Source organism: Scylla paramamosain, chromosome 19 (assembly GCF_035594125.1).
Source record: "Scylla paramamosain isolate STU-SP2022 chromosome 19, ASM3559412v1, whole genome shotgun sequence".
Classification (NCBI taxonomy): domain Eukaryota; kingdom Metazoa; phylum Arthropoda; class Malacostraca; order Decapoda; family Portunidae; genus Scylla; species Scylla paramamosain.
In genome coordinates, this window is record NC_087169.1 from 21213642 (window position 1) to 21230523 (window position 16882).

The 16882-nt window shown below is 44.7% G+C and overlaps 2 protein-coding genes across 5 annotated transcripts in view; one reads left to right on the top strand and one right to left on the bottom strand.

The window, feature by feature from the left end:
- The window catches only part of LOC135109888 (trichohyalin-like), a 23653-nt gene extending 13605 nt beyond the window's left edge, over window positions 1–10048 (bottom strand). For 2 of the 3 annotated variants that reach the window (XM_064021712.1, XM_064021711.1), the window contains exons 1-17: window positions 9895–10048; window positions 9161–9356; window positions 8413–8511; window positions 7543–7703; window positions 6973–7113; window positions 6434–6511; window positions 5528–5731; window positions 5043–5171; window positions 4633–4743; window positions 4364–4417; window positions 4133–4258; window positions 3685–3822; window positions 2482–3426; window positions 1568–1705; window positions 1323–1460; window positions 826–963; window positions 259–396 (exon numbers count right to left, since the gene is read on the bottom strand). In XM_064021712.1, the coding sequence (XP_063877782.1) occupies window positions 259–396; window positions 826–963; window positions 1323–1460; window positions 1568–1705; window positions 2482–3426; window positions 3685–3822; window positions 4133–4258; window positions 4364–4417; window positions 4633–4743; window positions 5043–5171; window positions 5528–5731; window positions 6434–6511; window positions 6973–7113; window positions 7543–7703; window positions 8413–8511; window positions 9161–9356; window positions 9895–9921 (2961 nt within the window). In that variant the 5' untranslated portion in view covers window positions 9922–10048. The remainder of the gene's footprint in view (window positions 1–258; window positions 397–825; window positions 964–1322; window positions 1461–1567; window positions 1706–2481; window positions 3427–3684; window positions 3823–4132; window positions 4259–4363; window positions 4418–4632; window positions 4744–5042; window positions 5172–5527; window positions 5732–6433; window positions 6512–6972; window positions 7114–7542; window positions 7704–8412; window positions 8512–9160; window positions 9357–9894) is intronic. The other variant, XM_064021714.1, reaches the window with a different exon arrangement.
- Window positions 10049–11153: 1105 nt separating this feature from the next.
- On the top strand, window positions 11154–15247 carry LOC135109891 (monocarboxylate transporter 4-like). Of its 2 annotated transcripts, XM_064021722.1 has the most exons (6): window positions 11154–11944; window positions 12319–12589; window positions 12687–13217; window positions 13300–13491; window positions 13652–13832; window positions 15110–15247. In XM_064021722.1, exons 1-5 carry the CDS (start codon window positions 11750–11752, stop codon window positions 13810–13812), a joined length of 1350 nt encoding a protein of 449 aa, XP_063877792.1. In that variant the 5' UTR covers window positions 11154–11749; the 3' UTR covers window positions 13813–13832; window positions 15110–15247. The 2 variants fall into 2 exon arrangements, with proteins under 2 accessions (XP_063877792.1, XP_063877791.1); XM_064021721.1 differs by having other exon boundaries at window positions 13300–13832.
- The last annotated feature ends 1635 nt before the right edge of the window (window positions 15248–16882 follow it).

The following is a 16882-nucleotide window of genomic DNA, read 5'->3' on the forward strand; positions in this document are numbered from 1 at the left end:
CTGAAAATACACAAATGGGCCTCCTATAGGTGTTGCTGTGTGGGTGAGGCAAAGGTGAGGTGAGATGATGAGGATGACAGTGGTGGTGATGGTGATAGCAGTGATGATTATAGTAGAAAAGAGAATACCTGTGATGAGAGCATATTTTTCTTCATATCTATTTACTGATCTATCTGTCTATCTGATGGTGATGATCAAGTCAGCAATGGCTGTGGTAGAAGTGAGAATACCACATCTCAATCACAATTTTGGACTGACCTGTCCTTGTGCCGTCTTCTGCTGCTCCTCCTCCAGCATCTGAGCCAGGGCATCCACCTTCTGCTGTAGGGTGGTCACGCTCTGCTGCCCTGCCGCCTCCCGCTGCTCCAGCTGACGCTCCTTATGGCGCAACTGCACCTGTAAGCAAAAGAGCAGAGGTGGTGAATCTTGAATGGTTACACTGGTCTTTTTAACATCTTTTGACTAAACTCCTGGCTGTCTCATAATTCTGTCCTAAATATGACTTCATCTCCATTCTTTTTCTGTGTAATCCCAACCACTTTTCTCCTCTCTCCAACCTCAACTCCATTCACACTCCTCAGAATTCTGATTTCCTTTCCCTTAACTCAAATCTCAACTCCTTTCTCATTCTGTGTAACTCCAGCCTCCTTCCTCCTAACCAAACTTAACCTAAATTAACCCCTAGTTCCCAGCTCCTATCTCCTTCCTTTCATCACAGGAACCAAAAAGAGAGCACAGTCCCTTCAAATATCAATTAAATTACCACCACTCCCATCTTTACCTTCCCCTTCACACATAACACAGCCAACACCTCCCTTCACTTACCTGATATGAGGCCACCATCTGCTCATACTCCCCAATCTTGCTGGTCTTTTCTGATACCTCGTCGTTGAGTGAGTCTATGATCCTCTCCAGATCCCTGACGTGTTCATGCAGCTTTCGGGACGTCTCAAATTCACGTGCCTGAAGGGAGGGAAGTCTTGGTTGCATGGTGCTTGGTTTGTGTGTTGCAGACCAAAAGAGAAAGAGAGGACAATGCAGAGAGTACCAGTGGCAGAGTTTTTGTTGTTTTGTGTATTACAGGGACTAAGTGAGGCAGAAAGAGATGGAGAGAATAGTAGCAGTAGTGAGTGTAGTAGTAGGAGACTTTTTGTTTTGTGTATGTTATTGGAACCTTAAGCTGAAAGAGTTATAGTAGCAGCAGCAGCAGCAGCAGCAGTAGCAGTAGTAGTAGTAGTAGTAGTAGTAGTAGTAGTAGTAGTAGTAGTAGTAGAATAGCAGCAGCAGCATTCTAAGTACTAACAAAGTCCATCAATTCGTACCTGGGCAGCCCCAACTTTCTGGCGCTCCTCCTCCAGGCGTCGGGAAGTCCTCTCCGCCTCCTCCTTCAAAGTGCTCTCCTTCAGCCTCGCCTCCTCCTCCTTCTCCCACAGCACCTTGTCCTTATCCTGCAGCTGTTCCTGGTGACAGATGCACTGGAGTTACTGACTAGAATTTACTACTGTTGTTGATTTATCACGGCATCCTGTCCCTCTGGTGGCCACTCAAGTGATCACTACAGCCTTACCTTGCAGCAGGTGAGCGCCTCCTCCTGCTCCCGGAGTCTGGCAGTCAGGTGAGCTACGGAGGCGTTCAGTTCCTCAATTGTCTTCCTGCTGCGCTCCTGCTGGTGCTCTGCCTCCCGCAGCAGGTCCTCATGGTCACGCTGCCCACACAGTGACAGACATTATGACACAATTGTAGTACTTGCCTTAACTCTTGGATTGCTCTTTGGTACATCTTTCCTTAATTTCTAGTCACTCTGAGACATCTTTACTTATTCTACAGCCATCCCCAATCTTTACACTGGGTAGAAATTGCAAGATCTATTGTTTTTAATTCCCCTATTTTCTTGTAGATGCTTATGAAGATTGTAAGCATTACTTCTGGTCCTGTTAATTGTTTCATATCACAGTGAACAAGGCATGACAGAACTACACTAAAGAGCCTTGTTCTATTTCCATCTTGTTCTCCCACACGTGGTTTATTATGTAAATTCTGGAAGTTCCTGCTGCTTCTGCATTTCCCCCTTCCTATGACTTGAACTCTTTCAAGAGGGAGGTTTCAAGACACTTATCCTCCAACTTTGGGTAATCCTGTAGGCCTTCTCTTTAAGGACTGGCATCTCAGTGGGCCTCTTTTTTCTCTATTTTTTTTTCCCTTGGCCTGTATTACTCTTACATTAAAAAAAAAAACAAATGCATAGATAAAAAGATACTCTTATTCTAGACCAACATGTCTCCTTGTATCTATGAGGAGGATTTACTTCAATACAAAGTGATTTTCTATTTGTCTTGTCCTACGTAAACTTTAGTGCTGATAGTATGTAAACAGATAAAGAGATACCTGTATTCAAGAGCAACATGTCTCCTGGTGTGGAAGATTTACTTCAGTACAGTGCCAAGTGTGTCAACAGGTGACAAAAAGCAATGGTGTTGTTACCTGCAGTGTGATGGACTTCTGCTCCCCCTCCGTGTGGCGCAGCGACATGCGGCTCAGCTCCTGCCTCAGCTCAGCCACCGTCTGCCTGTTGCTGTGCTCCTCCCGCTGCATCTGCTGCTTCAACACAGCAACGGTCTGCTTGTTGGTCTCCTCCTGCTCCTGCAGCTGCTGCTTGAGTGATGAGATCTGCTGTCTGTGGAGGGCATCCTGCTGTAGCCTGTTTGTGGCCTCCTGCAGCTGCTGCTTGAGGGTGGTGATGGCTTGCACATGGTTGTCTTCCTGGTCCTGCAGCTGTTGTCTAAGGCTTGCTATGGTCTTCTTGTGGGCAGCTCCTTCCTCCAGCAGCTGCTGCCTCAGTGCTGTGATCTGTTGTCTGTTGTAAGTGCCTTGCTCCTGCTGAGTTGTGGCCTCCTGCAGCTGCTGCCTGAGGGAAGTGATGGTCTGCCTGTTAATGTCTTCCTCCTCCTGCAGCTGCTGTTTGAGGGAGGCAATAGACCGCTTGCTGCTGTCCTCCTGGTCCTGCAGCTGCTGCCTGAGGGAGGCCACTGTCTCTCTCTTGTTGACCTCCTGTTCCTGAAGTTGTTGCCGCAGTGCTGCCACGTTCTTTCTGTTGGCAGTCTCTTCCTCCTGCAGCTGCTGCCTCAGGGAAGCAATGTACTGCCTCAAGTGGGAGTCCTGCTCCTGCACCTCAGTGGAATCCTGCAGCTGCTGGCGCAGGGAAGCAATCACTGCTCTGTTACTGTCTTCCTCTGCCTTCAGCTGCTTCCTGAGAGCATCAACAGCCTGCCGGTGGCTTGCCTCCTCCTCCAGCAGTTGTTTTCTGAGGGCTGCTCCTTGCTGCCTATTGTCTGTTTCCTGCAGTCTCAACTGCTCTTGCAGAGAACCAATAGTTCTCCTGAGGGCAGCCTCCTCCCCCTGAAGTTGCTGCAGTGAATGGGAGTCTTGCTGAAAAAAATAAATAAACTTCCTGATTTTTTTGGCTGATCAATTTAAAGCACAACAGGTCCTGCTATGTGCTTGAGATGCAATAAGAGCAGCAATGGCAGTCATGACATTGATTATACAAGCAGCATGGAAAGCTGGAGTACTGGAAATAGTAGCTGGGAGAACACCATCACTACAACACCTAGTACTACTGCTGCTACTACTACTTCTACTACTGCTACTACTATTACTTCTACTAGTACTGTTATATAACCACACCTGAGCCTCTGTAACCTTCTTCCTCTCCTCCTCCAGTCTTTTGGAGAGTCTTGCAGCCTCCCCCTTCAGCTTCTCTTCTGTCTGTCTGGCCTCCTCCACCATCTCCTCCAGTAGGGACTCCTTTCCCTTGAGTTTGGCCTGTGGAGGTTAAAAATATACTCACTGAGGAAACAAGAAACAGACAGACAGGCAGTGGACTGCCTGCTGTAAGCCATCTCACCTGATTTGACTTGTATTCCAGACACATCCCAGCCAGTACGAGTAGTGGAAGGGTGATGGAGGGACTGGCAAGATTTGTTTGGGATACAAGTCGAAGCAGAGGGTTCACAGCAGGCAGTTAACACACTGGCAACAGAGTGATAAACATGGAAGTGGAGGGAATTGTAACAACAAACGTGGAAGTGGAAGCAACTGCACCTGTCTAGTACCTGACGAACTGATGACTTACCTGTGCAACTGCAGCAGTCACCTCCAGCACCTTCACTTGTTTGTACAGTTCATCAATCTCATCATTCATGTCCTCTATGATCTTCTGATTATACTTGTTCTGTCTCTGCAGCTCTTTGATCTTGGCCTGGTGGGGAGGAAGTGGTAGATGTATACATTAAGTCAGATTACGTTAAGGTGGATTTGATTGTTAAAGTAGGACAGAAGTTTGGTTTCCTTCTCCACATCTCACCTCGGTAACTGGAGACCCTGGGGGCACCACCTCTGCTCTGTTCCTCTCATTCTCCTGCGACCAAGTAAGAAAAAAGACACATGATTTCAGTCAAGTAATGTATCTGTGTATATGTGTGCTTCAAAATTGCACGTATACTTTTTTACATTCTTTTTTGTGTCAGCTTTCTTTGTAAATCTTGTTATTCTGTTTTTTTGACCTTTCTCTACCATAACTCTGCTCTTTTGTTTTTTCCTGGGGTTTCTACATCTTTCTGTGCTCATCCTTACCTCTCTCTGTCTCTCCTCCAGCCGCCTCGTCAACTGAGAAACCTTCGCCTTCATCTCTGCCTCTGCTAACTTCAGCGCCTCTCCCTCCTCATCCTTCTGCCTCAGCTCCTCCTGAAAGAACAACATTACAGTGAAACATCTTACCTTCCCTACACATTCTGGTTGTTCAGAAACACTACTCCCTCAACACAACTATTTTCAAAGGCCACAGAGATGATCAGCTGGGTTCTCAATAGTGTTTTTCCCATTAATAACATAGAAATCTCGTTATTCTGTTACTAAAACCATAAAAACAACTTTAAAACCCATATCACTTCAACTAGACCCTTTTGAATGTAGTGGTGTGACCAAAATTGTTTCAGGTCCTCTATCCCAACCCAACCAGTGCTTTCCCTTAGCCTGATTCCTACCTGCGTTGTTTTGTCCCTCTCTCTGAAACGTGCTACCTCCCCCTGCAGAGCCTCCAGCTGTGATCTGAGGGAAGCTATTGTGTCTTTGTCTGCCTCTCTCTCTGGGTCATCTCTCCGCCCTCTGTTCTGCTGGAGGAGGAAGGATGGGAAGGATGGGTGAGTGTGGTGGTGGGATGGTGGTGGTTGTTGTTGTCATTATGATTATTATCATTATTATTATCATTTATATTATTATTATTATTATTATTATTGTTATTATTATTATTATTATTTGTCTGGGGCATGTACCCTGCAAAGGATAGCAGGCTTAGTATATAGATTGACAGATAGATTATAAGTACTACAGCCACTTATTTATACTATAACTATTATACTACTATCAACATTATCACCATCACCATTATTATCTCCACCACCACCACCAGCACCAACACTACCACAACCACTGAAAAACAAGCTCTATGGAACAAAACAAGCGGCCTCACCTCTGCTGCAAGTGCCCCCCGTGGCTCCTCCTCCAGGCGCTGCACACCCAGGTCACTGAGATCCAGTGATGTATACCTAGCCTCTGCATGCCTGCCCCACTCCTCCACCCTCACCGGGGGCAAGGAGGAAGGCTCCAGTGAGGACGTCTCTGTGGCAGTCTTTGGGGAGGCTGTGGCAGAGTCCTGGAGGGAGGATGCAGCCTCCTATGGAAGGCAAATAGGATACAAGTAGGGGATGGGTTCTTAACAGTACAGGTCAGTAGTGGCCAGATTTTTTGTTCCTTTCCGTAGAACATGACATTACATACTGGATTAGGCAGCTGTGGTCATGGTCAGCAACAGAGTAACATCCTGGAACTGGGTAATGATGAAATAAAGTTTGAAGAAAACATGGACAGAGCACTGCAGACTGACTCAGAAGGGGTGGCCAGTACCTTAAAATTTATCAAATATAGCAATGAAATATTTACACTGTGAGAAATATATTTAAATATGGGTCATATTTTCAAAACATGTTCTTTTATAAGGACAATTTTTGGCCTACTTGAGTTATGGTTGCAGAAATCTTCTAAACTATCGCTGAAGTCACGAAAACTGCCATTAAAGCCTGTCAAACTATCACTAAAATCTTAACTGGTTCCCTGAAAACCCCAAATGACTTCAGATATACAACACTTTACAAAATACTTGAGATAAGGTGCTGAAGAGTAGGCTGGAATATAAGTTTAGCAAAAGCAAATAAAAAACATTCAATAATATTTCAATGTTAGAGTATACGATATGGACCTTCTAATGTTTTTATTCCATATGCTTTACTAAGGAAGTCAGTGGATGCCGTTAAAAAGGGAAGGTGTACAAAGCTAAAGAAAGAAACACTCTGCTAGCGTATGTGTGTGTTCACCTCACCTTGGAGCTCACTTCATCCTCCGAGGTGTGACTTGTCTTGCTCCGAGTGGACAGGTAGCCCATTGAGCCTCGCCACGGCTGCAGGGAAGAAGAGAAGCTACAGTCACAAAACAAACACACACACATACAATCTTCAACAATTGTAAAGGGACTAAATACTCTACAGAAAAGAACATGAATAAAAAGGTCACACAGTTGTTTTCCAGAAAATAACAAAAGGGAACGTTTAAATGACTCTTTCCCACCTTCCTATGACTTGAATATCTTCCACTTCTTATTCTAATTTTGTTCACCTTAGTAATGCAAGAGTTGAGCAGCATCCAAACTCTTTCATTCCTTCACTAGCTAACTAAGGAACCACTTGCATGACTGTTTTTTCCCACCTTTTTATGAACCAAATACACTTTCTATCACCTTATTAATGCAAGAGTTGAGTTGTATCCTCACTCTTTCATCCTTTCACTTGTTGAGAGGAGAACCTTTTGCCAGACAGCCTCTCCCACCTTCCCAGGACTTGAACACCCTAAGCTGCCACTCACACTGATTGGCCGAGACCGTTTGGAGGGTGACTGGTGCTGCTTGAGGAACAGGTGAACATCCTGCCACTTCCTCTCCTTAGCTACATCCTTGGGGGTCTTGTTGCGGTGGTCCCGTGCCCCACAGTCCAGACCGTGATTCACCTCAAAGGAAACAAGGAGAGGATATGTTAGGTTGTGTTCTGGTGTACAGGGGGTCCTCAAGTTACAACAGAGTTCCATCCCTATGCCACATCGTAAACCAATTTTTGGCGTAGGTCAGAACCAGCCTAAGTAATGCCTACATCATGTCAATCACCAGTGCTAATGCTACAGTACTGTAAAGTCATAATCTAGGATGTAAAATAACTACTACATCTGGTCCAGTAATGATAATGGGATCAGGTTTTGCAATGGCACCAGTAGACTGCTCTCCTTAATGCCTCGTTCCCTCACCAATACAACAGTAGACTTCTCTCCCTGATGCCTTGGCCCAACACCCTCACACCAATACAAGACCACATTAGTAGACTCCTTCCCCTAAAGCCTCACCACACCAACACCACATCAGCCCCATTAGGAGGCAACACTCACCAGCCACTTGACCACTTTAAGGTCTCCATGGGCAGCAGCAAGATGCAGGGCAGTAGAATGGTCATAGTCATAGGCGAATAGTAGTTCATTATTCTGCCCTTCCAGTACTTGTAAAGCCTCCTGCTGCCCCCCATACGCCGCCCAAAGAGCTGGGGTCCTGCCTGCAATGAGAGGTCCTACTGTTACCCATTCAAAGTAGAGTGCCGGAGTCCTATTACCCATTCACATACTTGTGACTCCCTGCTTGATCCTGTTTATTCACTCTTCTATTGCGAAGACATGGGTTTTTACGAGATTGGTTCTTTATTCATCGTCACTAGTCAAGTAACCTGCACACACCACTCCTATCTTTGGTCTCTATTCTGAATTTAACGTCCTCTGGTCTGCTGACAAACTCTTCATAACACCTGATATATTCTTAGTTCCCGGTCTCTTCATAAAACCTGATAAGATCCTTAGTTTACAGTCTCTTCACTAAAGCTGATAGATTCTTAGTTCATAGTCTCCTTATATAATTCGATTAGATTCCTAGCAGATCAAAGAATTTCCCTATGGTTTAAGATGCTAAGTGGTGGAGACAAGTGTGGCGTGTTACTCTAGTACTGGTCATAACTACAATTCTCCAGCTTAATACGTAAAGTCATATTCTAAGATAAAAGTGACAAAAAGTGAATCTGGCAACCATCATCCCACTTACCATAACCTCAAACTTTGACTGGAATTTTCTCAATATAAAGTAGTTAATTGGTTCATTCTATTTGATTTACAGAAAAGTTCATTGGACTCTGTGATATTAATGTTTGGGACAACTGTACACATTGTTCATGAATCACACATCCACCCTGTTTGCTGTTTCACTCTGTATCTCACCCTTCTCGTCGCGGATCTCGGGGTCTGCTCCAGCCTTCAGTAACTCCTTCATGATATCCACTTCACCCGCCTCAGTCGCCAGGTGCAAGGCAGTGCCACCTGGTGAGAAAAGAATGCAATATATTAAAAAGTATCTCCTGTCTCATCTGTCAGCATCAGTCTTCTTCTGCTGACTCTGTGCTGATAGATGAAGTAACTCATTCAATCAGTAGCAACCTACACTCATCTTCAACTGCAATAATCCTACTTAGAACCAAAAACTCTTCTACACCGCACCACCAACTTTCCGAGGGTCTGGTTGAAGTGACACGCTTTTAAGGATTTTTGTATGGTTCTGGTGACAGATTAACATGATTTCTACATTACTAGCAGGAGAAACACTCTTGAGAACGCAGATAATCATCTTTGTGGCCTTTGAAAATAGCCAGGTTGAGAGAGCAGAGCGTTTCTGTAAACTATGGGCGGTAGGTGCGGCACACACTACGCCACACTGACACATCGAAACACTGTCCACTGGCCACAAACACCCGTATTCAGAAACTCTTTGTTCTCTCATCACGACTATTTTCAAAAGGCCATGGAGATGATTAGCCGAATTCTCAAGAGTGTTTCTCCTGTTAATAGTAGAAAACTTGTTAATCTATTACAGGAACCATAAAAAAAAAAAATCCTTGAAAAACTGTGCCACTTCAAACAGCCCCTTCAAAATAGTGGTGGTGCTGCGTAAGTGTTTCAGAATGGGCCTTACCTTCATCTCCATGTCTTTTGCTTCTGCTATTGACTTGCGCCTTATGGTCCAGGAGAAGCTTCACCACCTCCAAGTGTCCTGCCTCACTCGCCTCATGTAGGGCCTGTCTCCCTGTACCCCCGCCTCCATCAGCCTGCCCCCCACGTTCCAATGCCGTCTGTACCCCCTCCAAGTCCCCACCTTTTGCCGCCCTCACCTGTAGAAAGGAGGGGCAGGTATGAGGTTAGATTTAACGGCGTTGTGGATTTGATGCAATGAAGAAAGAGAGGGATTTGTGTGAATAGGGAAAGATGGAGGTAGTGTGTAAATATTGAAGGAGAGATAACATGAAAGGTGTGGCATGTATAAGAAAAAAAGGAGGAAGATTTGTGTGAATTAGGAAAAATTGAAGTTAAGTAAAAGGTGAAGGAAAATAAACACAAAAGGCATAACAGATGATGGAAGAGGGGGAAAAAAAAGGGATGACGGAAGTAAGTGGATGTAATGAGGAAGGAGGAAGAGACGATAAAAATATATGATAGCATTAAAAGAGGAAAAGATAAAGCAAATAATTAAACAAGGAAGACAAAGGAGACTAAGCCCTGATGACACTAAATAACTCAAAAGAAAACAAAAAAAACAAAAGAACGTGTACACAAAGTGAGAAAAGAAAGAAAAAAAAAGTGTCAAGAAAATCCTTATTAAACACAGCTAGTACAGTAAAATACAACTTATAGAAAGCATATAAATCTTACCAGTTTCAGTTGAATACTGCTAACCATGATGCAGTTGTAGTAATAGCAGCAGTAGTACCAGTAATACCAGCTACTACTACTGCTTTAGTTTCAATACGCCACTAAGACCTAACCCCCAACAAAGCCCCCAGCACAAACAACACAGGTGGACTGAGCGAAGAGGAAGAGAAGGGAGAGAGGGGGAGAGCAAAAATCGTTGTCGCTGTGATAAGATAACACAAGTTCGGTTATCAGAGGCAACCCCCCCAATCCCTCCACCCACTCCAGCTCGCCCTCACGTGACATCCGCCTCGTAAACTACCAAGACATCATTAGCTAGCTTGGTCTAAAGTGAGTGACGCTTGGAAAGGTGAAGTTGAGATAAGATTACATATTTTGTGGTGACGCGTGTTGAATGAAATCCCTGCACGTGTGATTCATATGTGACGCAAAGAGGAAAAATGTGATGGAATAATTGATACAAAGAACTAATTATTGTAGGCAATGATACTAATGTGGAGGACCTAGCTGTATTTTGACACTTATCTCATTAGGCCTACTTTCAAGGACCGCACAAAGTATTCTTGGCTTTTTCATAGCTCTCTCTCTCTCTCTCTCTCTCTCTCTCTCTCTCTCTCTCTCTCTCTCTCTCTCTGAAAATGTAAAATGATCTAAGAGTATAACCATTTATGAAAACACTTGAGCACTCATATAATTTACATTACATCATAAAAAAAAAAAATGAATAAAATAAGTGAACCAAACCACTGCAGGGCACCCGCTTCTAAACACCACCACGCAAAGAAATGAACCAATAAAATAATTCCTGAATTCCTGCGTAATTATTAATATTTCGGCATGATTTGCTAGACAAATAAAAAAAAAGTAGAATGCTCTCTCTCTCTCTCTCTCTCTCTCTCTCTCTCTCTCTCTCTCTCTCTCTCTCTCTCTCTCTCTCTCTCAACTTAGCACCGGAACTCTGGACACTTGCCAATAATTATATACAAATAAATATATCTAGCGTGGGTGATCGGTTCAACTGCTCGAGCCTTGAATCTGTGGTAAGTGGAGGGAGGCGGCGGGAGGGGGCGGCGGGGGCAGTCACCACAATTACATACCGTACGACTGTTATGCTTTCAGATTGGCCTTGTTACTTCCTCTTTTATTACTGTTGTCATTACTTTGATCATTGTTCTCTCTCTCTCTCTCTCTCTCTCTCTCTCTCTCTCTCTCTCTCTCTCTCTCTCTCTCTCTCTCTCTCTTAAAGGAATATCGATACATTTTACTTGTGTGTGTGTGTGTGTGCTTTCCCTTTCTCAGTTATTACGTAAATTACAAAGGAAGAAATATAACTTTCATCCATTGATCTAAACTCGCATTTCATTTAACCTTCATCTTTCTAATGTATACTTAACAGTGTGTTTCTTGAGGGCGAGGGAGGGAGAGGAATAATGTGAGAACACTTGCATGCCCCTCCCCCCCACTCCCCGCCCGCCTCTCTTCCCATTCCCACATCCTCACTCATCTGCAAAAATGTTATTAGTATTCGTAAGGTGATGCCGAGGAGTGAAACAGGTAACACGCTCGCCGGTGTCTCCTCCTTCTGTTTCTTCTTTGCTCGCATTCTGAAACACTTCTACGCCGCACCCAGACTACTTTCAAAAGGCTCTTGTTGAAGTGACACGAGTTTTTAAAGGTGTCTTTTTACGGTTCTAGTGACAGACTAACAACAAGAAGAAACACCCTTGACAACCAGGCTATTCATCTCTGTGGTCTTTGAAAATAGTCGTGGTGAGACAGCAAAGCGTTTCAGAATACGTGCACAGACGCCACCACTCATCTCTTCCATCCATTCCCAATACACACACTCTTCCTTATGGACAAAGACTTGGAGGCTGCCTTACTTCTTCACGAGGACGCGAATGCAATACAAAGTTGGAAGCAAGAAAAGGAGCTGGAGCATAAGGAAGATGACCAAGAAGACGACGAAGAGGAAGACGAAGAGTATTATGAGGCGTTGTCGTGGGAAGGCAATAACTGGCCGGTAGTTTTGGCTGGCTTCGTTATAAATGTGAGTTATTCCCTGCAAGCCAAGTGTTGTGCTCGTTTCGTTGCCGCTGTTATCGTAGCTGGTCTGCATGTACACAGTTGGGGTCTGCACGTTCTGATGTTGGAGTGTTTACTGCGTGAGAGAGAGGGGGATAACTATGAAGGAATTAGAGAATCACGAATTTGAATTAAAGTGTTATATCGTACCAACATACACCAATCTTTTTTGTTTTACTGTCACTCTGAGCAATATTGCATTCATTACTATTAACGATAACCATACGCGTATAATGTTGCATTATGACGGGTCAGGCATTAGTGTCAGGCGGCCACGGAAGAGAACAGATTGGAGCCGCATTCCGTAGTGACATCAGCTCTCAGCGGTCTGTTTTGCAGATGCTGTCGCCAGTTGGTAATAACTGCTTCGGGATGTTGTTCTTGCCGCGGCTGCTGGAGCTCGGATTGCCTCCATGGTTGGTAACGGCCTTAGGGAATGTATCGTTGGCTGTCGCGAATTTGATATGCCTTTCCGCGACGCCACTACTGCACCGCTGGGGATGTCGCCGCCTGCTGCTGCTACTCGGCTTTGTCTACAGCACTGCCTTCACTCTGGCTGCCCTCGCCTTCTCAATGCCTGGGCCACTTGCTGCCACCGCCATCGTTGCAGGTCTGTGTGTGTGTGTGTGTGTGTGTGTGTGTGTGTATTGAGGGAGGGGGGGGGATGGCGGACAGATAATGCCGCGAAACTGAACTTCTCTCCCCAGGTTCGCTGCGGGAGTTGGTGTTCCTGGTGGTGCAAGTGGCAGTGAGTCGATGCTTTGAGCGGAAACGGCCGTTAGCCATTGGCGTGACGGCAGCGGGAACTTCCCTCAACCAGATCATGGGACCTCCAATGATTGCTTTCATGCAGAGCCGCTACAGCCCCAGGACAATGCTGCTAGTGATCAGTGTCCTCATGCTGCAGATCTGCATTGCGGCCTCACTCATGCCTTCAGGCAGAGGCCGCGGTGCTCTGTTGCCTGTTGACCACTTGGCGATGGTGCGACGGCGAGAAGTGGTGTTACTGTGCCTCGTGATTGCCGTCATTAGCGCCACGATGTCTGTCTTCTGGTTTACGATCCCGCTGGCCCTGCTCAGTACCGGCCACAATTCACGCGAGATGGTGCCATACTTCAGCATTCCCGGCGTGGCCAACTTCATCACCAGAGTGGTCATCGGTCTGCTGCTCTGCCATCTCTGCCGACCCACCCCTTTGATGAAGCTGTGCTCCACCCTGTCCGCCGTCACCATCTCTGGTGAGTGCCCATCACATCACCGTCTTTGTCTTTACAAAAACATCACCTCCCACATGAAAGTGACTGAGCACTGTCCCCCCAGTGTGGTTCTGGTGTGAGCGGCCGTTCTGGCGGATAGTGTGGCTGTCCCTGTGTGGGGGATGCAGTGGTGTCACCAGGGTATTGATATCCCTAGTGGTCCTGGAGGCGGTGGGATTGCAGTGGCAAGCGGAGGCGCTCAGTCTCATCAGCGTGACTACGGGGTTCGCAACACTGCTGGTCGGCGAGGTAGCAGGTGCGTATACTTGTGTGGGTGAGCACTGCCTTTTCCCCGCACATACTACTCTCCTTTTCGCATTGCATTCCATTAATTTCCTTTCGTTTAACCCTCAATTCGGTCCCTGCCAACGCCCTGTCCAAACACTTACCTTCCACGCATATCTTGTCTTCTGCAGATTTGTCGCGAGTGTTGACCGGGAGCTACGCCTCCAAAATGTACGCCATGAGTGCCTTCCTCATGCTGACGCAGGTGCTATGGGAGTTCGTGGACGTCCGAGCCAGCGAACCGTCTTCCACGCATCAGAGAAGAGAGAAAAAACCGACAGATTGCAGATAGAAACACTTGACATATCTCAGGTATGGAAAATGATATCAACCATCAAACCAATTCCTTTCTTTCTTTTCTTCGTTTTCTATTTTTTTTTTCTTTTTTTTTTTGGGGGGGGGAATTAATCAAATTATTATTCCTCATTTACGCGACTGTACCCAGAAAGATTGTTCAGCGGGAGTAACGAAAACGAGTAATTTGTTCCAAGAAACGTGATAGGAAAGTTTCACTGAGTTTTATTCAGTAAGTAAAAACTTTTCTTACCAAGGTCGGTATTTCTAGATTTCGTTTTTTTTCTTTTTTTTTTTTTATGTCGAGTTGGTTTTCGCAAGTCATCAGCCACGACGCTTATGGCGCGGTGCAATCATTACAGATCTAAGATTAAAATGAGCTTATATTTTTCTACTATTTTACGGAATGTTGATGGAGCAAGTGTAGATATTTAATGGTGTCCTTGCCTAACACAGCTGCTCTCACCAATCTGCAGTCTCCAATATCACACTTTTATATTTTCCAGATCACAAAAGTCAGATTATATTGCCAACATCTCCCATTACTCCGTCAGCATCAGTTCTTATCAAACACACGGTATAATACAAAACACCAGCCAGTAAGCGTGTGTTGGTGCAGGGCTGTGAGTGTCCGGCTGAGTGGTCATTGCTTACCACCGCCTCTGCCACACTCGATTTTCTTTGATCAACCAGTGACATTTCTTTAGTTTCGTTGGCTGCTTCCTACACAGCAATTATCTGGGCTATCTTGTGTGCTAGCTTGTCTTTGTGAGTTCAATTGATAGAGGTCACACTAAACAAGCAAAACCACAAAACCCAGTCGTAACCCTACCGCGCACGCTGGTATTAACATACTAACAGCCTAGTCTCGCTTCACCTTTTTTTTTTTTTTCTTAATGGCTAAGCTGTAAGGTTTGGAAATCAATGAAATATAGTGCCATGATTGGAGTAAGCTATTCAAAATTCATAAAACCCTTAAAATACATTAGGATAATACACAATTATATCCGTTTGAAGTTAGATTAATATAAATTTGTCTGCATCTGGAAAGTATAGCAGGAACATGCACCAATGTTATATACAAGTGAGGGACACTACTAAAAATACACAGAAAATCATTTGTAAACGCACTATTACAGAACATTTTCAAATCTCACCTCGGTTCACAAGCTGACCCATAAGTTTAATTTTCCTACAAACAGGCATGCAGCTGTCTCTCTGTCAAATTATGGCGAATTAGGGTTAACTTCTTGAAGTTTGCAGTTATTTTTGATAAGTAATATCTTAATTCACAGAATATTCCCTTGCCTTCACCGAGGCCAAGACGCTCGCCAGACGCCAAGGCCCTTACTTGTCCCGCCACTTCTGCACCTCCTGGAACCGTATGAGGCTGGAATATACACACCTATAACTTATATCCATGTTGAAAACTTAAATGTGAGGATCCGGGAAGAAGTACGAGGGAAAATACGAGCCAGCAGATAAAAAGTGCAGGGTGACAATGAACCTGGACATACAGCTGTCGCGCAATCCGTGGTTCAGATCACTTCAGTTGCTGGTCTGGACTTGGGAGTATATTCTTTGTATTGGCACTTTCTGGTGTGTTCCTTTTGGTCTTTTTTTTTTTTTTTTCATTTTCTTATACTCTTCTGCTGTTGTTCCCCCTTCTTCCACATTTCAAACACTATCTGCGTAACGCCACCTTCAACTAAGGAACTCTCTCTCTCTCTCTCTCTCTCTCTCTCTCTCTCTCTCTCTCTCTCTCTCTCTCTCTCTCTCTCTCTCTCTCTCTCTCTCTCTCTCTTTTAATTGTTCACGTCACACGTGGTTCAAAAATTCCCTTTAATTAGTAGGCAAATTGTATCTTAAATTTAGAAAAATAATACAATAACACAACGCTATTGCCGGAATGTTTGCAAATTCTCCATGGCAATAGGAAGTGAAATCGACAAAGATAAAATAAGTGAAAAACCCGAAAAAAAAAATTCTAACAAAAGACCCCCCCAAAAAAAAGTGTGGATAAGATTACATAAAAAAAAAAAAAAATAATAAAAAAAACTATCCTGCAATAAGTAAAACTGAAAAAGACACGTTGTGGGAGTCGTAGAGCCAGTGTGGTCCGTGACTGCAGGTGAACGTTTTGTGAATACTTGAGAAAAAGATGAGAGAAAATGTAGTCCTAATAAAGATGGCGGCATACCGTTAAACCTTGATTCTGTTTTTACATCCTCCTATGACTTGAACTTTCAAAGAAATGGGTATCAAGACACTTCCGGAACTACTTATTGCAGAGATGGCCGAAAGCTGCTATTGATGTACATAAAATGCATATGTATGGACTGGGGCAGCTTGCAGAAGCGGCACGAGGCACCTAGGGGATGCCGTTGACATCTGTGTATAAAGTTGTGTAAGAGCTGAAGGAACCAGTGAGGCTCCTGGACACCGAACCCATATGACTTGTTAACTATAATGATTTTGGCCGATACTTCTGACAGTGAGGCGGCCGGGGCCGCCGTGTGAATCGGGGAGGTAAGATCCCCTCGGTTCCCTAACATACTGATATAAAAAGGGATGAGACAGCCACCAGAGCCTTCTTTCCACACCACATCCATCACTTCTTCACTTATCTTTTCCTTCTTTGTTGGTGGCGCATCTTGCTGCTGATGGGCATCACAAAGGATTCTGCTTCTTGAGAAGCAAACATGTCTTCCGAGTAATTGTCCGACATCGTTGATAAACAGCACAAGAGCAGAGCGTGGACTGACCTGCAGCCGGACGCCTTTTGAATGGGTGACACATGTGCGCACCCGTGTTACCACATCGCCCAAGCTGCTATGATTATTAAATCTGTCAAGACGCTGTCGTGATGCATTTGTAGGTCCGTCTTGACTTATGCGCCATCTACATAGCATTATCGTGACGCATTCTTAGGTCCATAGTGACGCAGTATTCTAAACTCTTAAACAACTGTCAGAATTACTTATTAGCTCTGTCGTGACGCAGTCATGATGGTCATAGCGCTGTCGTAATTTTTTTTTCATTATTGCGTCACGACAGACCTATATCGT